General features: G+C 36.9%; 1 protein-coding gene across 4 annotated transcripts in view; it reads right to left on the bottom strand.

Annotated features, from left to right (window-relative positions):
- The window catches only part of LOC128527786 (spectrin beta chain, non-erythrocytic 4-like), a 73,740-nt gene that overhangs the window by 13,005 nt on the left and 33,742 nt on the right, over positions 1-26,993 (bottom strand). For 2 of the 4 annotated variants that reach the window (XM_053500368.1, XM_053500364.1), the window contains exons 16-29: positions 23,466-24,222; positions 21,927-22,129; positions 19,967-20,057; positions 13,609-13,755; positions 9,366-9,629; positions 6,430-6,654; positions 4,949-5,038; positions 4,391-4,669; positions 3,608-3,738; positions 2,799-3,003; positions 1,864-2,109; positions 1,547-1,681; positions 1,165-1,409; positions 387-525 (exon numbers count right to left, since the gene is read on the bottom strand). In XM_053500368.1, coding sequence (XP_053356343.1) covers positions 387-525; positions 1,165-1,409; positions 1,547-1,681; positions 1,864-2,109; positions 2,799-3,003; positions 3,608-3,738; positions 4,391-4,669; positions 4,949-5,038; positions 6,430-6,654; positions 9,366-9,629; positions 13,609-13,755; positions 19,967-20,057; positions 21,927-22,129; positions 23,466-24,222 — 3,157 coding nt within the window. Of the gene's footprint in view, positions 1-386; positions 526-1,164; positions 1,410-1,546; positions 1,682-1,863; positions 2,110-2,798; positions 3,004-3,607; positions 3,739-4,390; positions 4,670-4,948; positions 5,039-6,429; positions 6,655-9,365; positions 9,630-13,608; positions 13,756-14,383; positions 14,832-19,966; positions 20,058-21,926; positions 22,130-23,465; positions 24,223-26,993 lie in introns of those variants that run through there. The other 2 variants (XM_053500365.1, XM_053500366.1) reach the window with 2 other exon arrangements.

Raw genomic sequence — 26,993 nt, 5'->3', positions numbered from 1 at the left:
TTTTTTGTTTGTTTGAAATCAGGAAAAGTATGCGCACCTTGCATATTGTTGAGTCACCTCAAGATACAGCTGATCATATGAGTGAAGTGTAATATTTAGTTAGAATATATTGCCCATTATCATAAATGCTTAGATCCTTAAAAATTGGTCCTGGTGACAATATTTTGATCATAGTCATGCCCTACAACTAACTCAAGCAATTAAAGTGTACTTTTTTGAGCAGTACGTCAAACAACGCCACTGCTGGGTGTCTATGATGTGCATGTGTATTAGATAATTAAGCTGATGTCTTAATCAAACTGTTAAGATTTATTACTCATATCCAAAATTAGGAATTGTCTGATTATAAAATGACTATTATAATGTTTTAAACCGTATCATTTTACCTCTTCTGAAGCTGGGTTTCGTGTAGCCAGCAGTGTCTTTCCCATCTCAATACACTGCACCATGCTCTTATTTCGAGCGTCCACTTCACTCTTCAGGCTTTGATGGTAATTCATGAGCACCTCAACAGATGAGACATCCCTGGAAACAACAAAAAATTATTCAAACTCTAAGAACCAAAAGACCCATTTTTGAGACATGAGCACACTAAAATCTTAAACTTTAGAATTTAAACACTACATTGTGTCCTTGACTGGTTCCCAGTCTTGTTTCACAGTCATGTTTTGTACCAGTTTAGTTGATGTGTTCCAGTATTTTGTGATTTATTTATTATTATTTTTTTTTTTAAACCTTTGGGTTTTGAGAATGGAAAGCCTTTAGTAATCATATCTGACTGACTGCATTGTAAACTCTGTTTGTTTTAGTTTTTAATATTTGAAAATATTATATATTTGAAGACTTGAAAATTTGGAAGACTTTAGAAGTCATTGAAAAATTTAACATGAGCAATAACTTAACATTCACATTAAGCAATGTTTTTAAGCATACAGTAATTTCGTAATCTCAGAAAAACTTGGAAGTAGTCAACTGCTGTATCTATGTTGGCTACTTCCAAGTTTTTCAGTACAATACTGGCTGGAAAAATAGTGTTTAGAAGATAAGGTAAACCCAAACTCTGCTCTGAGAGAAAACCTTAATCTGGTTGATGAAGATGGCTGATTAATAACATTGCAATATTTTACTATTTTTATTGCATGTAGATGAATTTGTGTGCTGCACCTGGGTTTCTCTCCGGTTCCTATCTGACAGATGATGCTATCCATCCACAACAACTGGTCACGCACTACGCTGAAAAATCGCAATTTATCTGATGCTGTGGTTATTTGCACACGGCATTCCTCGCATGACATGATCAGCTCCTTCCACAAATGCATCACTTCATATTCCTGCATGGCAATGGCTTCTGCTTTCTCCCCTGCGTAAACAGTACGGAGCTGAGCAGCACTCTCCTGTAACTGTCTCACCTAAGGAACATAATTGCACACACAAACACATAGTTAGTTGTTAGCGGGTACAGATGCATTTCCACAAACAGCAGGCCAGTATTTTGCATTTGATGTGCACTAAAACCCAGAAAAAAATAAATAAATCTTGGACTCACCTGTCCAACTAACAACTGAATGTCTTGTTCAAATGTGTTCATAAGTCTCTGAAGTGTGCCAGTGTTTGATGTGCCAATTGGCTGCCCCTGCAATTCTGGTAATCGCCGGTGTTTATCAGATATCTGTGCTATCACCTGCAGCACACAAGAAGTATTTACACAATTTCTGTTTCCATTGCTTATCCATAACAAGAGTTTGCACATTTAATGATTAAAAAATAAGTAATAAATAAATAATAATAAAAAAAAAATATATATATATATATATATATATATATATATATATATATATATACATTGAGACATTGGTTACACACCTCTCTGCAGTCGGAAAAGAACTTGTGAAGCTGGTGTGATGCAGCAAGCATTTGTGCTCTGGTTTCCATCAGCTCCATCAGTTCAGCCCACGATTCATTCACTGCGTCCTTCCACTCAGCGATGATGGCGGCGTCCGCATGGCCATAATCAATTAACTCATCCACCATCTGATTAACAGCCATCACTCGCTCCTGGCCCAGACTTCCTGTCTCAGTGGCAAACTCAGTGAACTTTTCCTGCAAAATCTTAATCAAATAATCAAATGAGGATAATTCAACATTGTTATAGCACGTAATTTATCAACTGTAAATCAGTATTTTGATTACATCACATTTTGCTTTTATGCTACACCATTGTATCCAAAAGAGTTATTTTTTTTCTGTAATCATGAGATAGCACCATCATTTCCAAGTCACTTTCCACTGGTCTTTAGTGTCATGTGGAGGTTTTGCTTTGCCTTTCTGGCCAGCATATGCACTGTTCTTTCTAAAGATTTTCTAGTTTTTGCCTTGACTTTTAGGATTTCCCTTAACTCCCAGTTGGTTCCAGTATCCAGCAATACAGTATTTTATATCAAGAATATGCTGATGATAGAGAGCTAGACACAATCTATCGAAAGACACACACACATACACACAATCAAATGCTAATTTAAATATAACGGGCAATTTGGGAACATCAGTTAGCCTAATCTGCATGTCTTTGGACTGTGGAAGGAAACCAGGGTACCTGGAGAGAACCTTCCAAGCACAGGGAGAACATGCAAACTCCATACACACAGAGGCAAGAATCTGGTCGGGACTCCCATTGAGTCAGTTAATCATTCTTCAAAGCTTTATTCTTTATCTTCAGCCAATTCGTTTCTGGATGAGTGACTAATGATCTGACTAAAGTATGAGAACTGATTTGGATAAACAACATGTTGCTGTCTTACCGTGACATGTTCATAGTCCTGGCCAAGTTCAGTGGAGCTGGCTGAGATCTCTCGCTCAGCAATCCACTGTTCCAGTTCCTCCACCTCTCTGTGGAGCTGAAAGAGCCAGTACTGCTGCTCTAAACGGCACTTCCTTTCTTCCACCAAGTCCTTCAAAGACACGTAGAGCCGGTCGATTTGAGACTGACGTTTACTGATCTGTTCACTGCGAATAAAACACATACAAATCTTTCCATCAACTATTTTTTCATTAAACATCCTATGCGATCAGCCTTCGGTCCCTTTTGTTCTCAATGCACTGATACTTCAGCATGAATGACACCACCACCAACCCAAGACAAAAATGCATATGTACCCAAGTCAAGGCCAGGCTGAAGAACAAGTTTTATATTACTCCTTCAACAACAGCAATATGGAATTAAAAGGAATAAGAATTAGGGTTGGGAATTTGCGTCATGTGAATTTTCTTTGCTAATATTGCATGCTGACGTTGCGTGAACAGTAGTTTGAAAAGACGCAGTGCCAGAGCTGCATATATCTGACAACAACGTATTTTAGGTGAAGGGCCATATTATGCAATATCAACCAGCATAATAAACCAGATCCGACACAGTCTCCTTCATCTATTCTCTTTTATTCCATTAAACTGTCACATAATGCCCTCAATGGGGTTTAACAAGCCTCTGTCTGCGTGTTGTGTTCATGGCACACACTTGACCAGTAAGGCATTTTATGTTACCTGATATCACACCATCTCTTAATGCATCTCTTAAGGTTTTTGTCAATAAATTACTCATGAAAACACAGACCTGTCAGGATGGCCGAGCTCCAGTAGTTGTCTGCACTGTTGTGACAAAAGTCCAATAGTTTCAGCATAATCCTCAATCGTCTGCTCCAGAGACAACTGTTTTTTCAGCAGGTGTAGAGTACTCAATTCATCCTGACAGAAAATCAAGGTGTTACACATGGATCATTTCCAGCATAGCAGTGGTACTGACAAAGTACAATAGATAGCTTTGGCACATGTGTATGAGACCAATAAGCAGTAGCATTGAGACAACTCAATAATGATGTTTGCTGGATAATAAGTAAGGTTGTCAAAAAAGGTGACTTAATCTCGCCACAATGAACCCAAATATTAGATAACTGCATGATAAAGGTATATGTGCAGGCATCCAACAACAACAGCATACATGCACACAATTTTATTTAATACAAATAATAATACTAATAATAGGACTAATAAAGTACAGTATAATAGTACTAATGATACAGTATTATTGTTGTTATTATTATTATTATTATTTAATATAAAAATTTATTTTGGCACTGTGTGTAAAATGTACAGTAATGTGCAAAAGTCATAGGCACCATATTATATGCTGTACCAATTTTGTTATATATTTTTATCATGTCTGCATAATTATTTGCAAAATGATTCAGTATTTCCATACAACTTAAAAATAAATAAGTAAATAAATAACATTACAAGAGAATATATGCATGGCTGTAAAAAAAGAAATATACTACAAGACAGACTTTTGCACAGTACTGTATGTACAGTGTGTCTCCATCCATTGCTCCTGTGCTACCTTTCCCTTCTCCTCATTCATCATATGCAGCTCCTGTTCGCTAAGCCACGCCTCCACCTCTGTAATGTCGCTGTAGTACTGTTGAGCCTGATACATGGAGTCTAAGTGCAGCTGTTTACGTTCTGTCTCAGCCCACAATGCCCCCCATAGGCTGTGCAGGTCCTCCATTAATGCGCTCACACACTCCGCCTCAGTTGTGCGCACCGACGAGAACATACTTGCTCGCTCCATCACCTCTTCCACATGCCCCCGGTGGCTCTCTAGTTCCCTTTGCAGGTTCTGGAGGAGAGAAAAACGATGTGCTAGGAATGTGCTGATACCTGCTAATGTGATACACCGCTATACAATATTAAATACTAGCATTTTTTTTGTTTTGTTTTGCTCAGATGGAAGCTGCATGGTCAGGGTTTCTGTCTGTCCTATTAAACAAAATTTAAAAAAGGCTCAAATTTGGCCTTGTAATGACAATCGAAATGAAGCAAACTGCCTTGCTTCTGCATTTAATACTGCAATCTTCATAAGTACAGGCTACACTGGACAAGAGATGCTGAGTCTTACCTGATTTTTCTTCATAAGCTGTTGCACAGCCTGTAAACTACTCCCAGTTTCCTGTAATGTAGCAAGAGGAAGTCTCTCTTGCACCCACAGCTAAAAAAAACGCACAAATGAACAGTGCATGTTCACAGACTGTACTTCAAATACAAAACAAAACCTTTATAACTTAATATTAAGAATGCTAAATCAGAAGGTAAAGTTTTATTACATAAAACTAAACAAGCAAACTTCAGACACCAAAAATGGGGAAAAAATGTTCCTTAAAAATAATTATAGCATTCATTTACTGATATTTGTAGAATTCTTGAATCCGACCCAGTAATAAGTTGTTCATTAATTTACTATGACTGCACAGTCATTATTGCAAGACTTGTATGCTGGATATAAAACATAATCTATGTCTAATAATAAACCAACTTGAAAAAACGTGTTGTCATTGAAGTAAGAAAAACCCATAGTGAAGCTATATATTAGGAGATGTTTATTTGGCATTTATGTTGGGACTTATGATTTCAGGCTGTTTTGTGCAAGCTCACGAAATTGTACTGATTTCTTTAATTGACTACAGATATATCAAAGAGAAATAAGAAAGGTGAGTGAGGGAACATCTGTATATAGATACTAGAAGTTGTAAGGGGACCTAAAATACTACACATTATAAGAGGAACTACAATTTAAGAGGAACTAACTTATCTTGCAGATATTTTACATCACATGCAACCATGAACATTTAGAAATTTTAATAGTTGTCATATCCTTATGGTGCAAGAGGAAATAAACCATTTTTGGCAGTTCTTACTTACTGAATGGTCATCATTTCATGTAAAGTGATGTGCACTACCAGTTAAACGTTTAAATACACCTTCTAATTCAATGCCACAAGCATGCAAAATATTCAATAAATTCCTTTAAACAGTTGATATTGAGATGTGCTTGCTTCTTATGCTCCATATAACCTTTATAACAGCTGAAACCTGAGGTGTGTTAATTGCTTTTGGCCCTGCTTTCCTGGGATGGTCTTCATGAGAACCATGGTGCTTCATCATGGTGCTTGATTGGTTTTAAAAATGCATTTGACAATACTGTTCTTGCAAGAACTATTCTAGAACAGCTGACCTTTTTCTAATATAACTGACTGTTGATGTTACCTAATCACCTAATGCCATATGTGTTACTTCATAGTTTTGAAAAAATCCAATATTGTTTTAGAATGTAGCAGATCAATTCAAATTTTGTCCAAAGTTTTCACTAGAACTGTATATCTGGTGCCGTATGCTGAGTAACACACCAACCTAAACACACTCAACAGAAGCAAACAGGATGGAGCCAGGAGTTTAAACAGAGCTTCTTTTCAACTTCATAGGAATGGACACAATAATGCACCTTCTGCAAATGCTCACTCGCTCTCCATATTATACGCACACATTAGCTCAATATAAAAGCAGAATGTCATTTTAGGAAACTTTTTAAAAGTTTATACTCACTATTTCATCCTGCAGGTCACGGCGCACTTGGTGCACCTCTTTGGAGGCAAGCAGGATCCTTCGTCTCTCCTTCAGAGGCTCGATGAGACGTACAATCCGCGACTCTACTTCAGCCTGATGCTCAGACACAGAATCTGTCATCACATACTCCTCAGGGAGAGAGGAGGACTGCACTTGCAGATCACACACTTCATTACACCACTCCTCCATTTGTCGCTCCATCATCTAAGAACAAACAGAGAAACAGCATAAGATTTTTTTTACTTAGCTAAGAATATATTGCTAATGATAACAGCTCATTAGTGTGAAAAACGAAGCTAGTGCAAGTAAGATGCTAATGCTAAGACAGGAAAAGAAAGAAAGGAAGAAAGAAAGAAAGAAAGAAAGAAAGATGTCAGGTAGGAATTAAATAAAGAGAAAACAAAGAAAAAGTCTATCAAAGTGTATTATGAAAGGAAAAAACAAAAATGTAAATAAAATAAAATTCTGTTATTTAATATTTAATAATATTAAATGTTTAATGCATACATCCACTTCACACTTACACGCAACATCTAATAAATTATAATTAATAAAAACATAAAATGAATATCTACAATTGAAGCCAAGATTTTACATATATATATATATATATTTTTTTTTTTTTTACAAATATTGAGTGTTTTTCATGACCTCACATGGTTCTTTTATCAAGTTAAATTTTATATAGTTTCTTTTCATCAGAAGTCTTTTTAAAGCATTCAAGCAGTAACATTTACTATGTCATGAGGAATGATTAAAGTACAGTGGAACCTTGGATTGCGATAAATTTGGTATGTGAACATTCTGCAACACGAGCAAAATTTTTAAATAAATTTTAAACGAGCGAGGTCTTGATTAGTTTGTGTACAAATGTATCTGTTTAGAAAATGTTTTGTGTCACATATTTATTACCAATTCATGCCATCCTACTGTGTCTGGTTTTGGCCAGGGACACGACGTCGCTGTCAGACCAGTGTTTGCTGGGGAGGAATGGAAAAAAGTCGTTCTACACAGTAGCCCCCTCCTCCTCTCGCCTTACTTCAGCTTCACAAACGCATGCACACACATACATATACACTTGTGTGCGAACAAACACACTTACGGAAACACTGCTCTGTCGGAATACTTTTAAAAAATAAAGTGCTGGTTAATTTGTTTAATTTTTACTTAATGTTTTATATGAATTATTTTAATATTAATATTTTGGGCTGTAAACTGAATCATCTGAGTTTCCATTATTTCTTATAGGGAAATTTGCTTTGACATACATGTGCATTGATATACAAGCCAGCTTCCAAGGTTTAACCATACTGTGAGAAACCGCTAAAAAGCTACCCTAAATGTTCAATTCAAATTTAAGCAACTAAAAGGCGATGTCACAAATTACTGTCAAACTGTATGTAAAAGTCACTTTGTATGTAAAAAAATTAAATAAATTAAGTTAATATTTATCTTTGAATGAAGGTTATAAAGGAAAAGTTGCTTTATATTAAAAATAATTTGTTTCTAAAAAAAATTTTAACAACAGAAACATTTGATATTACATTTAAAACATTTTTACAATTTTACAATAATTTACAATTAATTTTTAAGCCACCCTCTATTGTAAAAAGCTACAGAGCCATAGTAAAAACCTTATATGTCTCCTGTCAGTAGGTCTGTTCAAAATCAAATGCAGGTAGAAAGGTCATGGAACCACAATTACCCACCTCTAGAAATGTGCACCTTGCAAGATTTCACAACTTGTTCTCAAACAAATATCTGGGAATGGTCTTTGGGCATCAGATGTTATTGAAGCCAATGCGAATGAAATGATTATAGGAATACATTAGATCTCTATCTCATTAGCCAAAAAACTAAATCTGGACAAAAATAGATGTTTCAACAAGAAACAACCTGAACATACAGTCTAATAACTTATGAAGTTATGGATCAAGTACTGTAACTCAAGTAAGACTTGTGCTTATGAACGCACCCTTTTCTATATATATTTACAAGTATAAAGTCAAGACATTAAGTGTAAATTTTTTCAGTGGATGTATGCGCCAAAGTAGGGTCGAAAAAGGAAACTGAAGAAGTAAAGAAAAAAGAAAAGCGAGAATGAAAGTAAGGATTGTTGAAAGAAAGAGAGGTGAAAAAAGAAACAGGACAAAAAAAAGAAGCTACAATACCGCCGATGGATTGACTGATGAATGGATGTGGATGGTGGAATGAAACTCAAACTGAACTCAGATCAGCTGTAAAGCAGCGCCATGCTGTCAGAGAAAAACCAACAACCAGCCATATCAATTTAAAGAACATTATTAACTCATAGGAAACTATGCATTAGATTAAAACCAGTGAGAAATTAAAATTCATTACAAAAAAAAAACAAATAAAAAAACGGATTGTTGAAACTAGTCCTGCAATGAATATTCTGATTAGTATTTTGATCCATTAATTCATTTATTTTTCAGTTTCTGTTTATTATCTTTTTTTTGTTTAACTGGACAGTTAAAATTTTTAATTACCAATTACTCAATTAATAATATTTCAGTGCATCATTTAATCACCCAATATGTACAGTATATATAACTCTTAAATAATTAACAGCTTAATAAGACAAAGTCATGGTAATCTATACTGTACAATCTAATCATTATTTTTTCCAGCACTTTAACCCATTCAACTGTCATAATATGTACAGAGCGTCACCACAGGGTGCTTTCTACCATATTCTAATGAATCAGTAATAAAATATATTATAAATAATATCTCCTATGAACTGATCTTTTTTATTAAGTTTCTAATTAGTTATTGCAGGGCTAGTTAAAACAAAATGATAATGAAGAATATTCAATTGAAACTCATGCTAATGTTAATTAAAAGGGAATGATAACAGCATCTAAGCTGTCAGTGCAGTGCTGAAATAAGACCTGGAGCTTTTTGAGCTGCTTGTTGACGGAGGTGAGGTCATGGCCTTGGTCGCAGTGGTGGAGCTGCAGTTCCAGCTGTTGCACACGCTCATTCAGTCGAGCATAATTTTGAGCGATTTGCTGAGCACGGTCATTCTCAAACAGCTGCAGTGCTTTGACCTGCGTCAAGTTTTCCAACTCTAGCCAACACTCACGAATCTCACTGAGCTTCTGCTGAACCATGGAGCTCAGCTCTGGCTTCTCCGCCATCAACCGCTCACCTTCCTGAGAGGGAAGAAGAAGGAGGAGACAGAGAGGTTTAGTGGAAAGGGGGATTAAAATCCTTTATACTAGTAACATAAGTCATAAACATTGACATATGAAAATTAAAGAGTAGGCTTAGTTATCAACAAGATGGCAATAAAAACTGCCTCAAGGCTAAATAGCACATAGTTTTAAAAAATTCAGCACATTTCCCTAAATTAGTGTTAAAATGAGAGGCTGTGCAAGAAAAAAGAAAGAAAGAGGAAGAGAAAAATAAGTTATAGAGCAAAAATGAGAGATATGGAAGAGATATATATTTTTTTGTTTCTTTAATTAACACAATGTGATTCAGTACATAGTGCAAAAAATCAAACACAAAAATTACAGCAACCCACTCCTCCACTGCCATTTACAGTAAAAAAATTTTTTACGGTATTATGTTCATTTGTCATCGTGTACGCGGGGCTCCGGACAAACGCGCGTCTATGTAGACGTAAATTTTTGAAATGCATGTGATTTGAGGCTGAGCTCTAATTGGATTTTTTCAAATCATCCTTGGGGCACAGCACTGTGCGCCCCAAAACCTCCTACTTTTGTTCTTAGCAAATCAATATTGTTTTTTAAATAATTGAGCTCATGTGATTGGACCATTCTGAACAAGTCTTATTAACAGTCAGCAGATTGTTAGTTAATGAATTGAATAGTAATTAATGTTCTTATAATTTTCTTTTAAATATGAGAAAAAAATTCTGTAATTTCTTTGCTAAAATACGGAAGGCGATCGGACGAAGAAAAAAAAAGTTAAAGTGCTTGGACCAGATCGACCTGATCTTCTAATTAAGCAGCAGTCCGAGCTTACACTCAGCGCTTTTCCAGCACTACTCATGGTTATTATAAGCATTTCACTTCATATCGTACTGTGTATGACTGTGTATGTGACAAATAAAATTTGAATTTGAATTTATTTACAGGCGATTTTTAATAGTTTAATTAAAACTACACCACTGCTCATATCACTTCCTGTTGTTCAACTCCTAAACAGTTCAGAGAATAAAATGGTTTTAACACATGAAGAAAGTGTTAATGACACCACCCCTACCACCCCCCAAACAGACACACTCACACACACACTTGGGACAAAGCCAAAATATTCCTATCGAACTGTGATCATCGATCATTACACACTGCCTGGACAAAAAGGCGTAACTTTAATCACTGTTCAGCTTTATTGATCCCCATGCTCCTAGAACCACTTTTTTACAATTTGAGTCCTGATCTATGCCCATGACCTAAGGGTAGAAAATATCCATTGTTGTGATAACCTGGGCATTCAGTACATTCAGGTCATCAGCTTACTTAATTTTACTGCCACATAACGTTGCTGACCAACTGTGAACACACTGTGCATGTGAAAATGCTCTTAATTTCACTATTAAACATTAATGACTTCTACTGTTGTTGTTTTTTTTTTTATAACTTCCCGAAGCATTTAAACGACCTCTTTAATTTTCTGAACACATTTCTTTCACAAAGTTGACAGACCACCGCAATCCTTTTAGGTTATACAGTAACAATGCATGATCATTAATGGATGATCATTAACTTAATACCAGCAATTGTAATGTTTTCTGTACTTGATGCAGGCCACAATTTGTCCCTTCAGAAATTGTGACTTTTTTGGCAAGACAATATACTGTAGGTTATTAGAAGGAGTTTTACAGTTTCTGTACAGAACAAATCTGAAGCTCCATCAAAGAAATTTTAAAGCAACACCATTAAATAAAATGACATTAGTAGGATGATTATAACCCTGTTGCACAACAAGATTATGTGAGAGTATGTTACGCTAATTTTGTGTGTTTCTGTACTGAGAGAAGGTGAAACAGATTCTGAAGTAGAGCAGTTTGAGAGACTCACAGCTCACAGTGCAGTACTGGGCTATTTCTGGTAACTGGTTTACATAGCAGAAAGGGAGCAAAAAGAAAGAAATATTGGGTAAGAAAAACATAAAACAGATGATTTTGGGAATTTCAGTTCTGGAACAAAACATCATCTGCATGCAATTACATATTTATTTTGTATTTGGATGTTTGTATATGTTTGTATAACATCTTTAATCTTTATATCTATAGTTTACTAAAGATGAGGTCATGATGGTAAGACTGAACTGGTATTTTGAGAAGGTGGATCCTCCAATGGAATCTTTATCTTGCATAAGCCTCTAGTACATATTTTACATCAAAATCAAGTGAATTATGCAATAGAGACATAGCCCCTAACATTTCCATGGATTGTTGCAGAACAACATGGTCTAATACCATTTCCATGAACATTTCCATAAGATATATAGTTGAAATCTCCTTTAAACAGGAAGGAAGATATTGAAGGACAACTACTTATGTAAAATAATTAATGCATGTAAATAATGTAAACATTCAAACACTTATTCTTGAGATATCACCCTAAAAATTATTTCAGGCTGGTGGATGGACAAAGCGTGTTACAATTTCTGGCAATCAGACTATGTCCTTTTGTGGATTAGCTGTGTTGGGATTTGTCTATTTAGTCAAAAGAGAGTAGGTAAAGGAAAGTCTTTCAGTTATACCATACATAGACAGTTGGCTTTCAACTTTGTGGCAACATTTTGGGGATGAACCACATGGGTTATAATGGGCAGGTGTCTGCAAATCTTTGACCATATACAGTAGCATATCCTTAGCTAATCCACCCCCTGCAAAGGTTTAAGGATGTCTAAATTAGTATTCAACTGTGAGTGCACTTATGGCTGTACTTTATAGCCATTATGTTTTTTCACCAGTGGGTAATCCAAGGCCAGAGAAAAAATATGGTGAGCCTACACATCCAGCTTTGGACCAATTTCCAAACATCTAAAGGTTCCACAAACATCTGTATAAGCAATTGTATGCAAATGCAAAACCTTGGGACTGCACAAACACTTTTCTTTAGGGAAGAACAAACTAAACTAACAACCAAGCTAACAAGTTTAAATGTGATCACAAGCATAATGGAGGAGAGTTCTCTGGTCAGATGAATCAAAAACTGAACTGTTTGGCCATAATGACCAGAGCCACATACGGAACAAAGAAATGCCGCTGTAAGGATTTGATTAGCAGTTTGCAATTTACAGGCAAATATACCACCAAAAACTATCAAAATACGATGGGGCATTCAAGTCAAACTGGAATTCTTGATTGTGCAGAATAACAGCATACAGTTATGAAAGTAAAAACTACCCTTATTTCTCACCTGTTACACTAATGTACTCATCTCTGTGTTTTACTTGTGATTGAATACCATCGAGGTAGAAAGTTTTCTCAGTATTTTTCTGGAGCCATGATCAGATCGTCTCCTTCATGTCTGAAATGCTGGCCTCCCAGAAACTTCTTTAATCACCCACACATAAGGAAATGGATAAAAGCCAGGTCAATAATTCCTGTAGAGGAGTTTGTGAATAATTCTGCCTACCATTCCAACAGATAGCAGCGTCTCTTCCGAAAAGTATTCCACTCGCCAAATGATCACACCTTGGTCAGGATTATCGATTACAGATATACAAACTGTTTAAAATGATTTAAAATGTTTGCTTGATTCAAATGTTTTACTGTAGTTAAGAGTCTCATCATTGTACTGTGCTGTCATCTGTAAATGTCAATAGGTGTTAAGTCTTCATTCACAAATCCCAGTTTGACTTGAACCAAATAACATTTGTCAATCAAAAGAACTGACATTGACATTTATTCCAAATGACTGAAAATTTTCAATGCAACAAGTTTTAAATAGACCCAACAGTTTCGTACCTGCAGAGTATTGTACTTGTAATAATTATTATAAATTATTATGTTTATCATTTGTCTCAAACAGTGGAAAATAATTTAAAGCATTTCCTTAAAAAATCTTTGTTTTGTCAACACAAACTGGACCCGACTTTTAAACATCCTTTTTTTTTTTTTTTAGATTTTTGCTCACACACAGTCCCCACCTTCTGAATTTTGTCGAGCCAGTCTTTGTTCTGTGTGAGTTCAGCCATAAATGTTTGGTGCTTCAGCCATTTCTTATGGAGCTGCTGTGTGTCATCACAAGTTGAATCACGTGCCGTTAGCATCTTCTCCATCACCCAGTCACCCAGCTGGAACACACATACATGTACTATTTTAGCTTTTTTCTCCATCACCGGCGCTTATCACTTACAAAAACTCTCGTAAGGTATGCGTGAAAGGTCCGCAGTGATAAGGTCACTGCCAGACATAGGTTTAAACGATTGATTATCTTCATATTTATTTCTCAGAATGTTATCCAATTACTGTACATTAAAACATTAAAAATCATTTAAATGCTTAACAAACTGCAAACAAACTGAAAACAAGCCCAAAATGGTTAGTTATCCAACTCAGAAAATGTATAGAAAAGAGCATGACTACATTACACAAAATCAGGTTTCCAAAAGTCTTGACATCTCACAAGCAGACTTACCAGCAGCAATCTGCCTGCATATACACTCAGGCACACATACAGTATACACAAACACACAGATACACACATTTACTATTTTACAAGCACATTTAGTATAAGCATACAACTATAACACATGCACGCTCTCGTTTTCACACACACACACACACGTTTGTATTGGCATGCACAAACATACCTACACACACACACATAATACCAGAAGCAGGTACAGTATAAGCACACACACACACACACACACACACACACACACATAAATACTGTAGTAATAGCATGTATAAACATACATACTCACACACCAGGTAGACCTGGTGTTGGATGCAAAATCAAAACCCTCAACAAACGTAGCACAGAGTTAAAGTCGACTGTCTGACTGAGCAGTGAAAAACAGACGAATGTGGATCCATAGCAGAGTGAAGAAAAGGAGGGAAAAAGAAGATCTAGTGGCTGAATCCAGTCATCTCTCTGATGGATTACGGAGGAGAAAACAGTGAGGGAAAAGTGGGAGAGGCCTGATGGAGAGTAGAGGATGTGAGAGGATTATTTATATTCCGCTTCTCTTTCAGACATACTCCTGTGATCCATTTATGCTCCAACATTTACAGTATGCTCCTATATAAATGAAGATTTTTTTTTCCTCTTTGTGTGCCTCCTCTTCTTCTCTACCTTCTTCTCTACCTCTAATCATCTCTCACTCTTTTTTCTCTTTGTTTAGTCCATTTTCTATGATAGCGAGCTCAGCCCCAAGACCCAGTTTCTCTCTGATGCAGCATCCGAAAACAGTGCGAGGTAAAAACAGATGGAGAGAAACAGAGAGGCAAGGAGAAGGAGGGGGAGAGTGTGCCATATGATGTGTGTTTGAGTGTGTGTGTTTGAGCCTGTGTGTGTATGTGTGTGTGTGTGTGTGTGTGTGTGTGTGTGTGTGTGTGTGTGTGTGTGTGTGTGTGTGTGTGTGTGAGAGAGAAAAAAAGGGAGGGGACACGACGTATGCAGTGATGCTAAACTCTCCTCTCAATGGGAGTGATTCTTAAAGGGAGAGAATGGAGGAAATTGAGGAGAATTAAACACTTTGGGACTACAATATTTAATCACATGAACTTTAAACTTTTAATCATTCGTTGGAAAGATTTTCTAATGGTCACCATGCTACAGTATTTTATAACTTAAGGGCAGTTTGGAAAGATTTAAGGGTTTCACCTGTCATGAAGGAGGTTGATATAAAGTCCTCAAAAAGTCAATACTATTTTAATGGATATAAGAGGATCCAGAATCTTAATCAGGGATGTTGCTTATTTTCATGTTTTGTTTTTAGAAATACATTTTTAGAAAATCACACTGAACTCTGTGGATAAATGCTCATCCAGCTAATCCTTTAAACCATGGGTCTTCATATGAGAGCACACTAAATTAACCCACATTTTGCTACTATTTAAATTATATGACAAATCAAAACCGTGAATTAAAAGCAGGAAAAAATGTCCCACATAGACACCATTATTTTATGGCGATTGTTTAGTATCTTGTGACTGCAATACATTGTGTGGCAAACTGTCTTTAAATAAAATGCAGGAATAATAGGATGTACAGGAAAAGAGAGAAAAGTACGACATAGTCCTAAAATAAACCAAATTTGCAAACCCAGTGGGGCTCAGGCCAGAATGTCAGTGTGTGCAAAAAGTCATTTTGTGCGCATGCCAGATATAAGATAAGGGATGGATTTCAGTTGGGGAGAAGCATTTAGTGGATATTTGGGGATAAACCCTTGCCATGCCGAGTTTCTCTAAAGTATGGCCTCCAATACCAAGCTTCTTGATCAGAAACTAGCTCTTTTCTATTCCAACAGGGAGAAGAAGTTCCTATAACAGGCTGCAGACGGCTGTACGGATACTTAACAATTTTCCCAGTGAAACACAGGGTTGCCCCAATGAGATTTTAAGTCTTAGGTAGAAAAACTGGTTGTGCATGGGCTCATCCTTCGTGATGAAGGTGAAGCAAGTGCGTCAAGCATGAACTTTACTAGCTCCACTGTACTACTAGGAATTCAATGTTGCGAATCTTGGTGGCAATTAGGAAGGCAATCCTAATAATGTTTTGATGGAACTGTCTCCTAATTCTGACCCCAATCAGTGAAATAGTTAAAGCCACTGGATTTCAATAACAAATATTTAATAAAAAAATCGACAATGTTTGTCCTTGTATTTTACACGAGACGCAAAATAAATAAAAAAACATTCCACACACTGTGGAGTCGCAGTGAATGCAGCAGAGACTTACAGTTGTGCTCAAAACTTACCTTAAAACTCATACCTTGGGAGAGTTTGCAAGAGGTATTCCATTTTTTAAAGAAAACATAAGTGAGAAGGCAAAAAAAAATGTATTTTATTTCTTACAAGGCTCATGTGTAAAGCATAACAGAATGGCACAATCTAAAAAAGCAAAACGTAATCCCTTTTTCAAAGTTTGCATGTCTTTAGTTCTTAATATTGTGTATTACCCCTTTAGCATCAATGATGGCATGAGGTCTTATGTAATAATTGTGCATGAGGTCAGATGGTACAGCTGCCCATTCTTCTTGCAAATTGGCGGCCAGTATTTTCTGATAACATGCTGCATTCATCTTGCCATTAATTCTGACTAACCTCCCCTCACACAGCCCCAAAACATGAGAGATCCACCACCATGCTTTACAGTGGGGATGGTGTACTTTTCACCATGGGCTTTGTTGGGTTCTCTCCAAACATGAAGTTCAATTTCACTCCAAATGACTCTGCTCCAAAAGCTGTGAGGCTTGTTTAGGCCGGTCTGGTGTACTGTAAGCAGGCCTTTTTGTGGCATGGGTGCTAATAGCGCCATTTGCCTGGCATCTCAACCATGCATAAATAAAAAAAAAACATTCCACACACTCTGAGTCACAGTAAATGCAGCAGAGACTTACAGTTGTGCTCAAAAGTTACCTCAAAAGTCATACCTTTGTAGAATTTGCAAAAGGTGTTTGAAATTGTGTCCAAATACCTCCTTGTTGTGCTCCTTTTTTTTTTTAGACCCAAAAACGGTGATAGACAGGATCATCAAATCAATACCAGAATTTTAATCCTGGAGCCATGAATTCCCAGGTTCAGATGCTACTCTAGAACCTGTATCACATAAAGTGGTAATCTTTTGGCATGTTGGTCAAAGTAAAGTAGGACAGGTTTGGGTTGAATGTTTCTGGGCTCAGATCAAAGTGCTTGCCCATCCAGTGCTGCTCCTAGAATGGCTTATACTCTTGGGTCCAAGACATAACTTGACTCTAGGTCTCGGGGGATGGAGTCTAGTGGGTGGCTAATTCATTCTATAATGCTTCCAAGAGAACCTGCAAATAAGTGGCTAGCAAGGCTTGAAGGTCTAGCCAGAACTTGAGAAGTTGTAAAAGAATTTGGAGAGACTTTTAGGTGGTGTCGAAAATGTTTTCACAATGTTTTCACTCTTTTTGGTACCAAAAGAGACTATGCACAAGCTCTGCTGAGGTCTTGTGTGGGAAACTGTTGACAGTTGACTGGTAATGTTAGAAATATCCAGATCTTTTTGAGGTGATCTCAGTGGTTTCTCTTTTTTCACATATTTGAACTGGCTGCTAAAACACAAATGACCGTTTACTTTATTGATCTGCATTATAGCTGACTAGCAGCATGTCATGTTTACACTCATCACTCACTCACTGACTCATCGACTATACCGCTTTATCTTGTATTCAGCATCGTCCAAGAGACTTAGGGCAAAAGGCGGGGTACACCCTGGACATGGTGCCAATCCATCGCAGGGCACACACACACATCCTTACACACACTCAAATTCTCTTTCACACATTACGGGCAATTTGGGAATGCCAATTAGCCTAATCTACATGTCTTTGGACTGTGGGAGGAAACTCACCAAGCACGGGGAGAACATGCAAATTGAATGGAAAAGATTGGAATCGAGCCTGCCCGGGAATCGAACCCGAAACCTGGAAACGCAAGGAAACAGTGCTAACCACTACACCACTGTGCCACCTTTACACTCATCAAATTGATGATAAATATATTACAATATCTTGTTGCCACTTTACTCTCATCAGAACTTACTGTACTATAAGTACATTGTACTGGTCGATGCTGCATTGTTTTTAAAGTGTACCCATTGTACCCGTGTACCCAAGACAGATTGTCTTGTCTTGCACACTGTCACTGTCTTGTGCACTTATGCACTTCATATCTTTCAGAGTTCCTAGTATAATTGTTTTTAGTTATGTATAGTCTTATGTGGGTCTGTGTTGTTTCATGTAGCACCATGTCCTGGAGGACTGTTGTTTTATTGTTTCACTGTGTACTGGACTACTGTATATGGTTAAAACAACAATAAAGATCACTTTGACTCTAATTTACAGTGATAAATAGCCTGAATTGCAAATGTGCAAGGATGCATTTTATTTAGCCAGAGATGTCGAAGACCCTAAGTCTTTGAGTGCTTGGTAGACATTGAAACACTTCTGGAATGTTGCCTTGGTTTATGCCATCACATGGTTTACTGCTTTTCATTTTTAAGTTTTAAAATCGGTACCAAATTGCTTAAAAGTTGAAATGAGCAACATACTACAAGAACTGCAAAGAATTTGCTTAAAAAACAGTTAAAGTCTACAAGAGTTAAAACAGTTTACACAGTTTCTATATACAGTAGCATAGCTTGACCCTGTACAAAACCGTCAAGAGATTTGGGTGGATATTGGACAGTGCATGTACTGTACAGTATATACAGTACATATGACATTCACATTTATACTGTATATTTGAGCACATAAGTGCTTTAAAGTTTCCATTATTAAATATACAGTATGCTTACACTGGTTCACAAGGTGACTAACCAGAAATACCATCAGTCAAACACTGTTGGGAAGGATTTATTCACTTATCAGTGCTGGAGGATTAACCACACCCTTGAATATACCATCACATAATTTCTATAAAAGACATTTATTCTTAGGAAATATTAATATAGTGGGCGATATATCAAGGACAACTGAACTGTCCCATTCACTAACAGGGGAATAGGTTAAAAAATGTCATCCATACAGCCACTAGAGGGCTTCAGAGAATTTACAGCTTCAAATTTGAATCCGTACTGTATTACTACACGTTTACCCTGATCTTAAAAAGGAAATTGACTTACTAGGTTCAATGTGTAGCTGCACATTCTGATGTGTGAAACAGGAGAACAATGGCGAGGAAAAATATTGTGGACAAGACTCTGAAACATGGTGCGTTACCAGCAACACAAATTTTGAAAATGTTGCTGATGACAAGATCCAAAATGCAGTGATGGATTAGTTAATGAGCATATTGTTACAGAGGTTGGAGCGTATTTTTACTTAAAAAATGGAGATCAGTGACTGAGTGACCATATTAGTAATAGTGAGCTCAGGTGCTAAGCTACGAGAGACATGAAACAGAAAGAGGACAGTTGCAGCAGTGCATGAATTGATTTAATGATTCTAAAGGTAGTCCAAATCAGAAAGTATCACAATAAACAGCAAATAATTGTAGTATTTCTTGCCCAGATGCATGACTTCCTTGAGGTGTCGGGGTTTTGCTCAAGTCTCTAACGAGCTGAACAGCAATGTAGTCTACAGGTGCTTTGTCTTCGCACATTATTCCGCTGTGAAGCAATATTGGTGCTGCATATAAAATACCTTGTCTTTGTGCATTTATGCAGTTTGCTTCATTGTGGATGGACTTCTGGTATAGTTTAGTTGAATATACAACCTGATGTGAACAGGACTGATTGCTACTATGCGCATGTTGCACTTTTAATAAGTGGTACACGCGCACACACAAAACCAGAAAACCACACAGTACCTCATGGCAGTCCTGCAAGAACCTTTGCAGCTCCCACTGATCAGTCAGTTTTCTGAGCCACTGCTGCGCCACTTCCCGGTTTTGATTCCCCCTGTCAGTCAAACACAAGAAAAATAAAACATGCATAGCATGACACATTATGTTTAACTACTAAACTTTAAACCCTACCAATGTCAGGATTTAACTATAGTATACCTATAAAAGTGGGAGTGCTACTGTAATGAAGATCAGCACGGCTGCAATGCGGTCGCAGACACTAGGGCACAGCCCAAGTGTCAAACAGATCACAACGGTGCACCTCCAGCACATATTGTACCCTTCCACGACTGGTAGAACTAGCAACCAACAGTTAGTGACTGAAAGGTAATGTACTTAACAGGAGTGAAAGTAGATATACATTCTTACCTGCACTATGTACCTAATAGGTAAGGAGAATAAGACATGGAGGTGATAATATCTCTTAAGTCTCTCTTTATATATCCATTTAGCATGCTTTTCAGCGATCCAGGAATGAATTCCAAATAGTGTTAAATGGAAAGCTAGTGCGCTAGGGTGTACAATCCATTGTCACACACACCAAGAAACTTGACTCAGGGTTCGGAGAGCCGATATGGGTTTTAGCCTTGTGCTAGAAGCTAGATAGCTTTGTAGCAGTAAATGAATAATACAAACGGTTCAGAGGTGGTTTGGATGTACTTAAAAGCAATTATTAAACTATCACTGTTTATTATGGTTTTATTATTATTAATTATTGTTTAAGATGACAACATTATCAGATGTGTTTTTTGTTTTTTTTTGCTAAAAGTGCTGTGGTTTTGAATGTCGATTTTGGCAGGCAGCTCTCTCCTTAGTACCGACCTACTTTCATACTTGCTGGCGCATGACAGTTATAACGGGTATAAGAACACATGTGATGCAGCAGGGTGTTACATATACCGTAGTTAAACATCCCAGTTACTGTCTATTATTACTGCTTGTAGAATGCCTCTCATCCAATCAGATTGCTTGGTCGGACTAGCTTCTATCAACAAACCAGTGAAAGATAAAGTTTGCATTTCTATAGAATTTAGCCTTCAAATAAAATTCTTTAACATGGGAGATGGGGAGCATATACGTGTTTTGAAAATATATTGTATTGTAAATGTATCTGCCATAATGATTAGCCTTTATACTGTAAATAATTTGAGAAACCAAACCAAGCGCATAATTATGCAAAAAAGGGGTTTTGTGAAGAAAAAGGAACGCCGAAGTTTATATTCTGTTCTATAGAGCCAATTTCATACTCTTTATTGTCCCTTCCTCAGTCAGTCAGTCAAACTGGAGTGGGCATGTATATGCTTCTTTGTTGTGTGTCTAAAAAGGGGCATTGTTTACAGTGTGCAGAAGATGATGGAGCAGCTGCTCTCTCTCAAGTGCAGCAGTACAGCAGAACAATATGTTCACAAAAGAGCTGCCAGTTTGAATACAATTCGGATTTACACAATGTCTGATTTTTAGCGCCCAATTTTTTTAATGCCACCGAATTCAGTTGCTTGTACAAAAACTAAATATAAATATATATATACGTTTACACACACACACACACACACACATATATATATATATATATATATATATATATATATATATAGCTATTGTACAAGCAAATGAATAATAAATGAATAATCCTGTAATAAATGAAATCCTATTACCTAGTATGCTTCAAACCAAAAACCACGCTTCTGGGAGGATAAACAACCCTCAATAGGGAAAATTTCCAAAGAGAAGCAACAAAGGAAACATAAGCCTCTTAATGGAGTCTGACACTGTTTTGAACTTTATATCCCATGAAGACAACCATTTTTGACAAAAATAAAGCATTAAAAATGTAAAGTTTACAGTTATTTTTGTTCGAGCTAAGTCTTTGAGCAAATTTTGGTGCTTTGTAAAAAGCTTTGAGAAGGTTATAGTCATGTCTGACCTGGTAATGAGCAAATCCACCCGATCTCGGATGCGCTCAGAGTAGATGTTGTTCTGGCTGATGAGACTCTCTCCTGCCTCAATTACAGCTTTGATCCTGTGCAGATTAAGCTCCATCGCCATGCTGAACTCTTTGTGTTTCTTAATGGCGGCTTCCACTGTCTCCACTGTAGTAGGGAGTTCCACATGTGCCAATGAGGACTCCTAACAAGAAAAAAAACAAAAAAAAATATTATATCTTTATTATAACCTGCAAACACTATTTCTGTTATTAACGAGATTTTTATTCGAAAATTAAATTAAGTAAATAACAAAATGACTCAGCTATTAAAAGGTAGCTTATATTTATGTGTATAAGGTTCAATTATAAATTAAATTTAGCGTCATAAGAAAAGGTTGTTGTTGTTGTTGCTGTTGTTGTTTTACTTGTTAGTCATTTGTCAAAAAAAAAAAATCACAAACTGACAACCCAACATCAGTATGTTACAGGCATCAATGGAACACTGGACCACCAGGAGGCTGCAAGTCAGGAGTACTGGCTCAGAAAATACTTTTAAGTACAATGGAACATAGCACAACATGTCTCTTTAGTATACTGTAGTCTTTTTTTATCAGAAAAAGACTTCACTCTGCTATGCAGATAACCTTTTCATAGACAGCCGTTTATTAATAATCCAACATTATGTCAATTCCCTTCCCTCCCCTCCCTTTTCCTTTATTTCCCTTCCAGTCCTTGCAAATACATTGTCGACTTTATTTTGCATCTTAGTGTTAATAGTAAGCCTGTTTTTATTTACCACATCACTTTATATACAGTTAAATCTTGGATTGCGAGCAAAATTTGTTCCTTGTGTGCTTGTATATCAAAACACTCATATATTAAAGTGAAATAATGGACATTTTAATGAATCGTTCCACAGCCCGAAGTATTCATATAAAAAAATTAATCTGCACTTTACCTTTGAAATAAACTGGTTTTAAAAAAAGCCGGAGCAGGGAGGCTACTGTGTAGGGCAACTTTCACACACACACACACACACACACACACACAGACACACACACACACACAGACACAGACACACACACACACACACACACACACACACACACACACCAACCGAATCACTCCTCTAAACAGATTGATCCCCCGCACTGCTATAGCCTTTACAACTTTTTTTTCCTTCATGGAGGCCATTCACTACACTTTGACACAAAATGTCAAAAAAAAATTTAACTTTAGCAGTGGATCATGTGGGTGCTGTGGGTTGATGGATGAAGGCTTTGTGGATCAGACTTCTTTTCATTTCATTAATGTTCAGTCAGATTGAGATCTGGGAAAATTGGAGGATCAACAACCTTAACCTTAATCACAAATAAGGATTCTAATATCTTTCTATTGTGCCACACTTGCTGTTCTGTGGGATCACAGCTAGCTTTTGTTTTCCACAGAAATAGATGAGCCTTGGGCGTGCACAATTTTACTCAATTCACCTGGCCGTAGTGTTGTGGCTGATCATATTATCTACATGAGTGTACTCACCTGGTTGTTAAGGAAGGCCTCGGCCTGCTTGACATCTTTCATGAAAAGATGGTAGATGTGTGCCTGGACTAACTCATCCCTCCTGCTCTCCCACATCTGTAGCAGCTTGTTCCAGCCTGCACTAAGTTTCTGCAGCCACTGGTGTAGTGCAGCATTGGCTAATAGAGTGTCTTCTGAGTCCAGCAACTCCCTCACAGCCTGCAACCGCTCAAAATCTTCCTCATAGCTGCGAATTTCTTCGTTAAGAGCTGCATGGAGGTTTATAAGCCTCTCAGCCTCATCCAAAGACTCAGGCAGGTCGTTAGATGCTGCCTCTGTCTGCTTCTGCACCATCCATGTCAAGAAAGAATCTAAATCCTGAATGAACTGCTGCAGCCTGCCAGCTACAGTCAGCGAATCCTCACAGCCCTGAAGAGTACGTTTCAATTCATCCCACTCCACACTCACACCCTCGAAGGGAATCAGAATCTCCTCTGCTTTGTGTGGCTCAGAGGTTGCAAGGTCTTCTGCTTCCTGCTGCAAATGGATGAGTTTAGGCTCTAAAACAGCAAGAGCTCCTTCCATGGTGGACAAACGTCGCTGCAGCGCTAAGACACTGCCCAGGTCGCTGCCTGAATACTGCGTAGCATCGATAGCTTTCCGTTTTTCCTGAATTTGTGATTTAATCTCACTGCACTCAAGTAAATAATTCTGGATTCGAAGAATTGAATTCAAATAATCCTTCTTCTGCTCAACCAGTTCTACCATATGATTCCACCTGTAACAGATATACAGAACAATAATAACTTTGACATGTAGCAGACTTTTCTCAGAAGCAAACTAGGTTATACTCTATACACTGTAAAAGCAACTCCGTACTACACTATTTAGGTCTTCTGATTAATTTGTGTTGTTTCTTCATTTTTATGCATAGAGGATATTTTAATTAAAAGATTTCAGCTTCTAGCTACCTGTATATTATTGCCCAAACTGTGTTGTTCAAAACATTTCTACATTAGCTATGAACATAATAGCATAATATTAACTTGTTGGTTTGATTTTTATTATTTATTTTACCCTAAACAGACACTATTTTGTCCAATTTTAACAATCATTGTTGTGTGACAACATAGTATTATTTGTATTATTTTAATGTCATATAACATTTAAATAATACAAATCTAATATAAATTTTCTTTTATAATATTATTATTATTATTGTGATTGTTGTGATTGTGTATGGGTGTGTGCGGGTGTGTATTGAATGGACTTCATTAGCTCAGTATGTATCACCTGCAGCAGATGGCAGCATCATTATAAAAGCTATTTCTGCCAAGGTCACACAGACACACACACACACACACACACACACACACGCGCGCACATTACATTTATAGGTTTGCCATAAAAAAAAGTAAAACAAAAAATTTAAGAAAGCAATACATAGGTTTAATTTTTTACACTGTTTACACTGTAGAAAGACTATAAAAGAACTGAGATTTTTCTTCACATGAACTAAGAGTCCCAAACCTGTTAAAGCAAGACATATAAACCTGACCAAATAAACCATAAAGTGAGGTCCATAAAGTGGTTTCATCTTTGCACTTGAGACCACAACCTTGTGTGCATTAAGCACCAAAAAAGTGGAAAGGTTTCCCAGGACCGATGAGCGTAGAATCAACCGCATCACTGTGTTGTACGGAGGCTGCACTGCCTCCTGTTAAAAGACTCTGCAACGCATATAGTAAATGCAGCCAGCAAGATCATCAGTGTCTTTCTGCCCTCCCTTGTGGATATCCTCCACACCCACTTATAAAAGCCATCAGCATCGCTGCAGATGGTTCACACCCGTCAATCTCCACAAGGCTTTCAAACAGTTTCATTCATTAAGTTGTCAGGATGCTGAATTTAAAGCCTATCCCACACTTCTTTAATCGCACATAAGACACTTTATACTCTCTGCAAAACTCTGAACGCATGGACATGTTAACAAATCTTAAAAAAATCTTTACATGTACAAATTCTTTCAATCGGAAACTGTTTAAACTTTTACACTTCCCTGTCTTTTTGCACAACTGTTATACTGATGCTATCTGTCTTGCACTTTACAAATGCCTTTATATTTAGAGCTTTAAAACTTTTACATATACAGTATTCGAATGTACAGTATATTAAAAAAATTCAATGTTTACACTTACTCTGACGTATATTCATTCATATGCTTACAAGATATATTCACTCTGTTTATTTAAATCTATTTATTACAAGTACACTGCTGTTACCTTCAAACTAAATCTTTTTCTATATTGCACTGACTGCTGATATTTTTATACAAAATACTGTTTGGAAACTACACAATGTAAATACTTAATGACAGAGAAGAGAAACGGTATTTCGATTCGGCTGTATGGCTGCACTCATGGTGGCATTGACAAATAAAAACAACTCAATATTTAAACCCATGGTTCTTAAATAGGATGTTCAATACTCAGATTTCCATATAGTAAATACAGACAGTAGATTACAATACAATACACCATATTACTTTTGCATCATAATATTAGATTTCTCACACAGCCCTCTGGGTTATTTCTACCTATCATCAGATAGCAATTCCAAATCTTGATATTGTTAATAATCTGTAGCTAGAAGTCCAAAAAAGGAAATTCGGTTGTGCTTTATGGGTAGAAATGTTGTTACACTTTTTCCCTCCTGTCATTCAGAGTGACACTAGCCAATCTTAGGTGTCTATAAGCTCACGCATCCAGGAATGCAGAAACACTGCACAGAAAATGATTGGACTTCTTCTATCGACTATGGAGTACATTCACAGATCCCGCTGTTACGATACGGCCTGTAACATTATGAGGGATTTTACTCACCCACTCTATCATGTATTCACATCATATATTCATGGAAATGTACTCTAACTAGTTACTTTTATCAGAAATTAATGCTGTAATGTAACTAATTACATAACAAAATGACCGTCATTAAAAAATAATCAGTTACATTACAGCATTACTTTCTGATAAAAGTAACTAGTTAAGAGTATTCTTTTACTGCAAAAAAATTTAAACTCCTTTGTGAACATGCATGTTGTTTTAGTCAAGACCTTTATAATTATTCTATCATCATCACTCAGCAAAGTTTGGCCCATAATCTGTTAACTATTAATACCCCTATCTCACCTATGCGGTTTCACACGGTGGCCGTAAGTGCGGTTTATCATTATTTACCGCCGGTTTTGGCGCTGTGATTAGGTTTCCATCTTTCCGCGCGTCGGTCCTCGCATAGTTAAACCGCATAGGTGGAACAACAGAGGGGGCGGGGCTTGATGACACAATGCAATTTTTGTGCAATGAGCTGTGGGCACTAAATGTTCTGGTGACTTTCTATCATTGCCAGCACTGACTTTTTTAATGATTTATGCTGCATTGGCTTTTCTATGGCCTTTAGGCCCTGATGACTTAAGTAAGACTCAGATGCCCATGATCATGTCAACAGTTTTTTTTTTTTTTTTTAGTACTTTATTATTAGAGATGTTGT

This window comes from Clarias gariepinus, chromosome 7 (assembly GCF_024256425.1).
Source record: "Clarias gariepinus isolate MV-2021 ecotype Netherlands chromosome 7, CGAR_prim_01v2, whole genome shotgun sequence".
Classification (NCBI taxonomy): domain Eukaryota; kingdom Metazoa; phylum Chordata; class Actinopteri; order Siluriformes; family Clariidae; genus Clarias; species Clarias gariepinus.
Note: the sequence above shows the minus strand (reverse complement) of the source record. Positions and strands in the feature narration are given on the sequence as shown.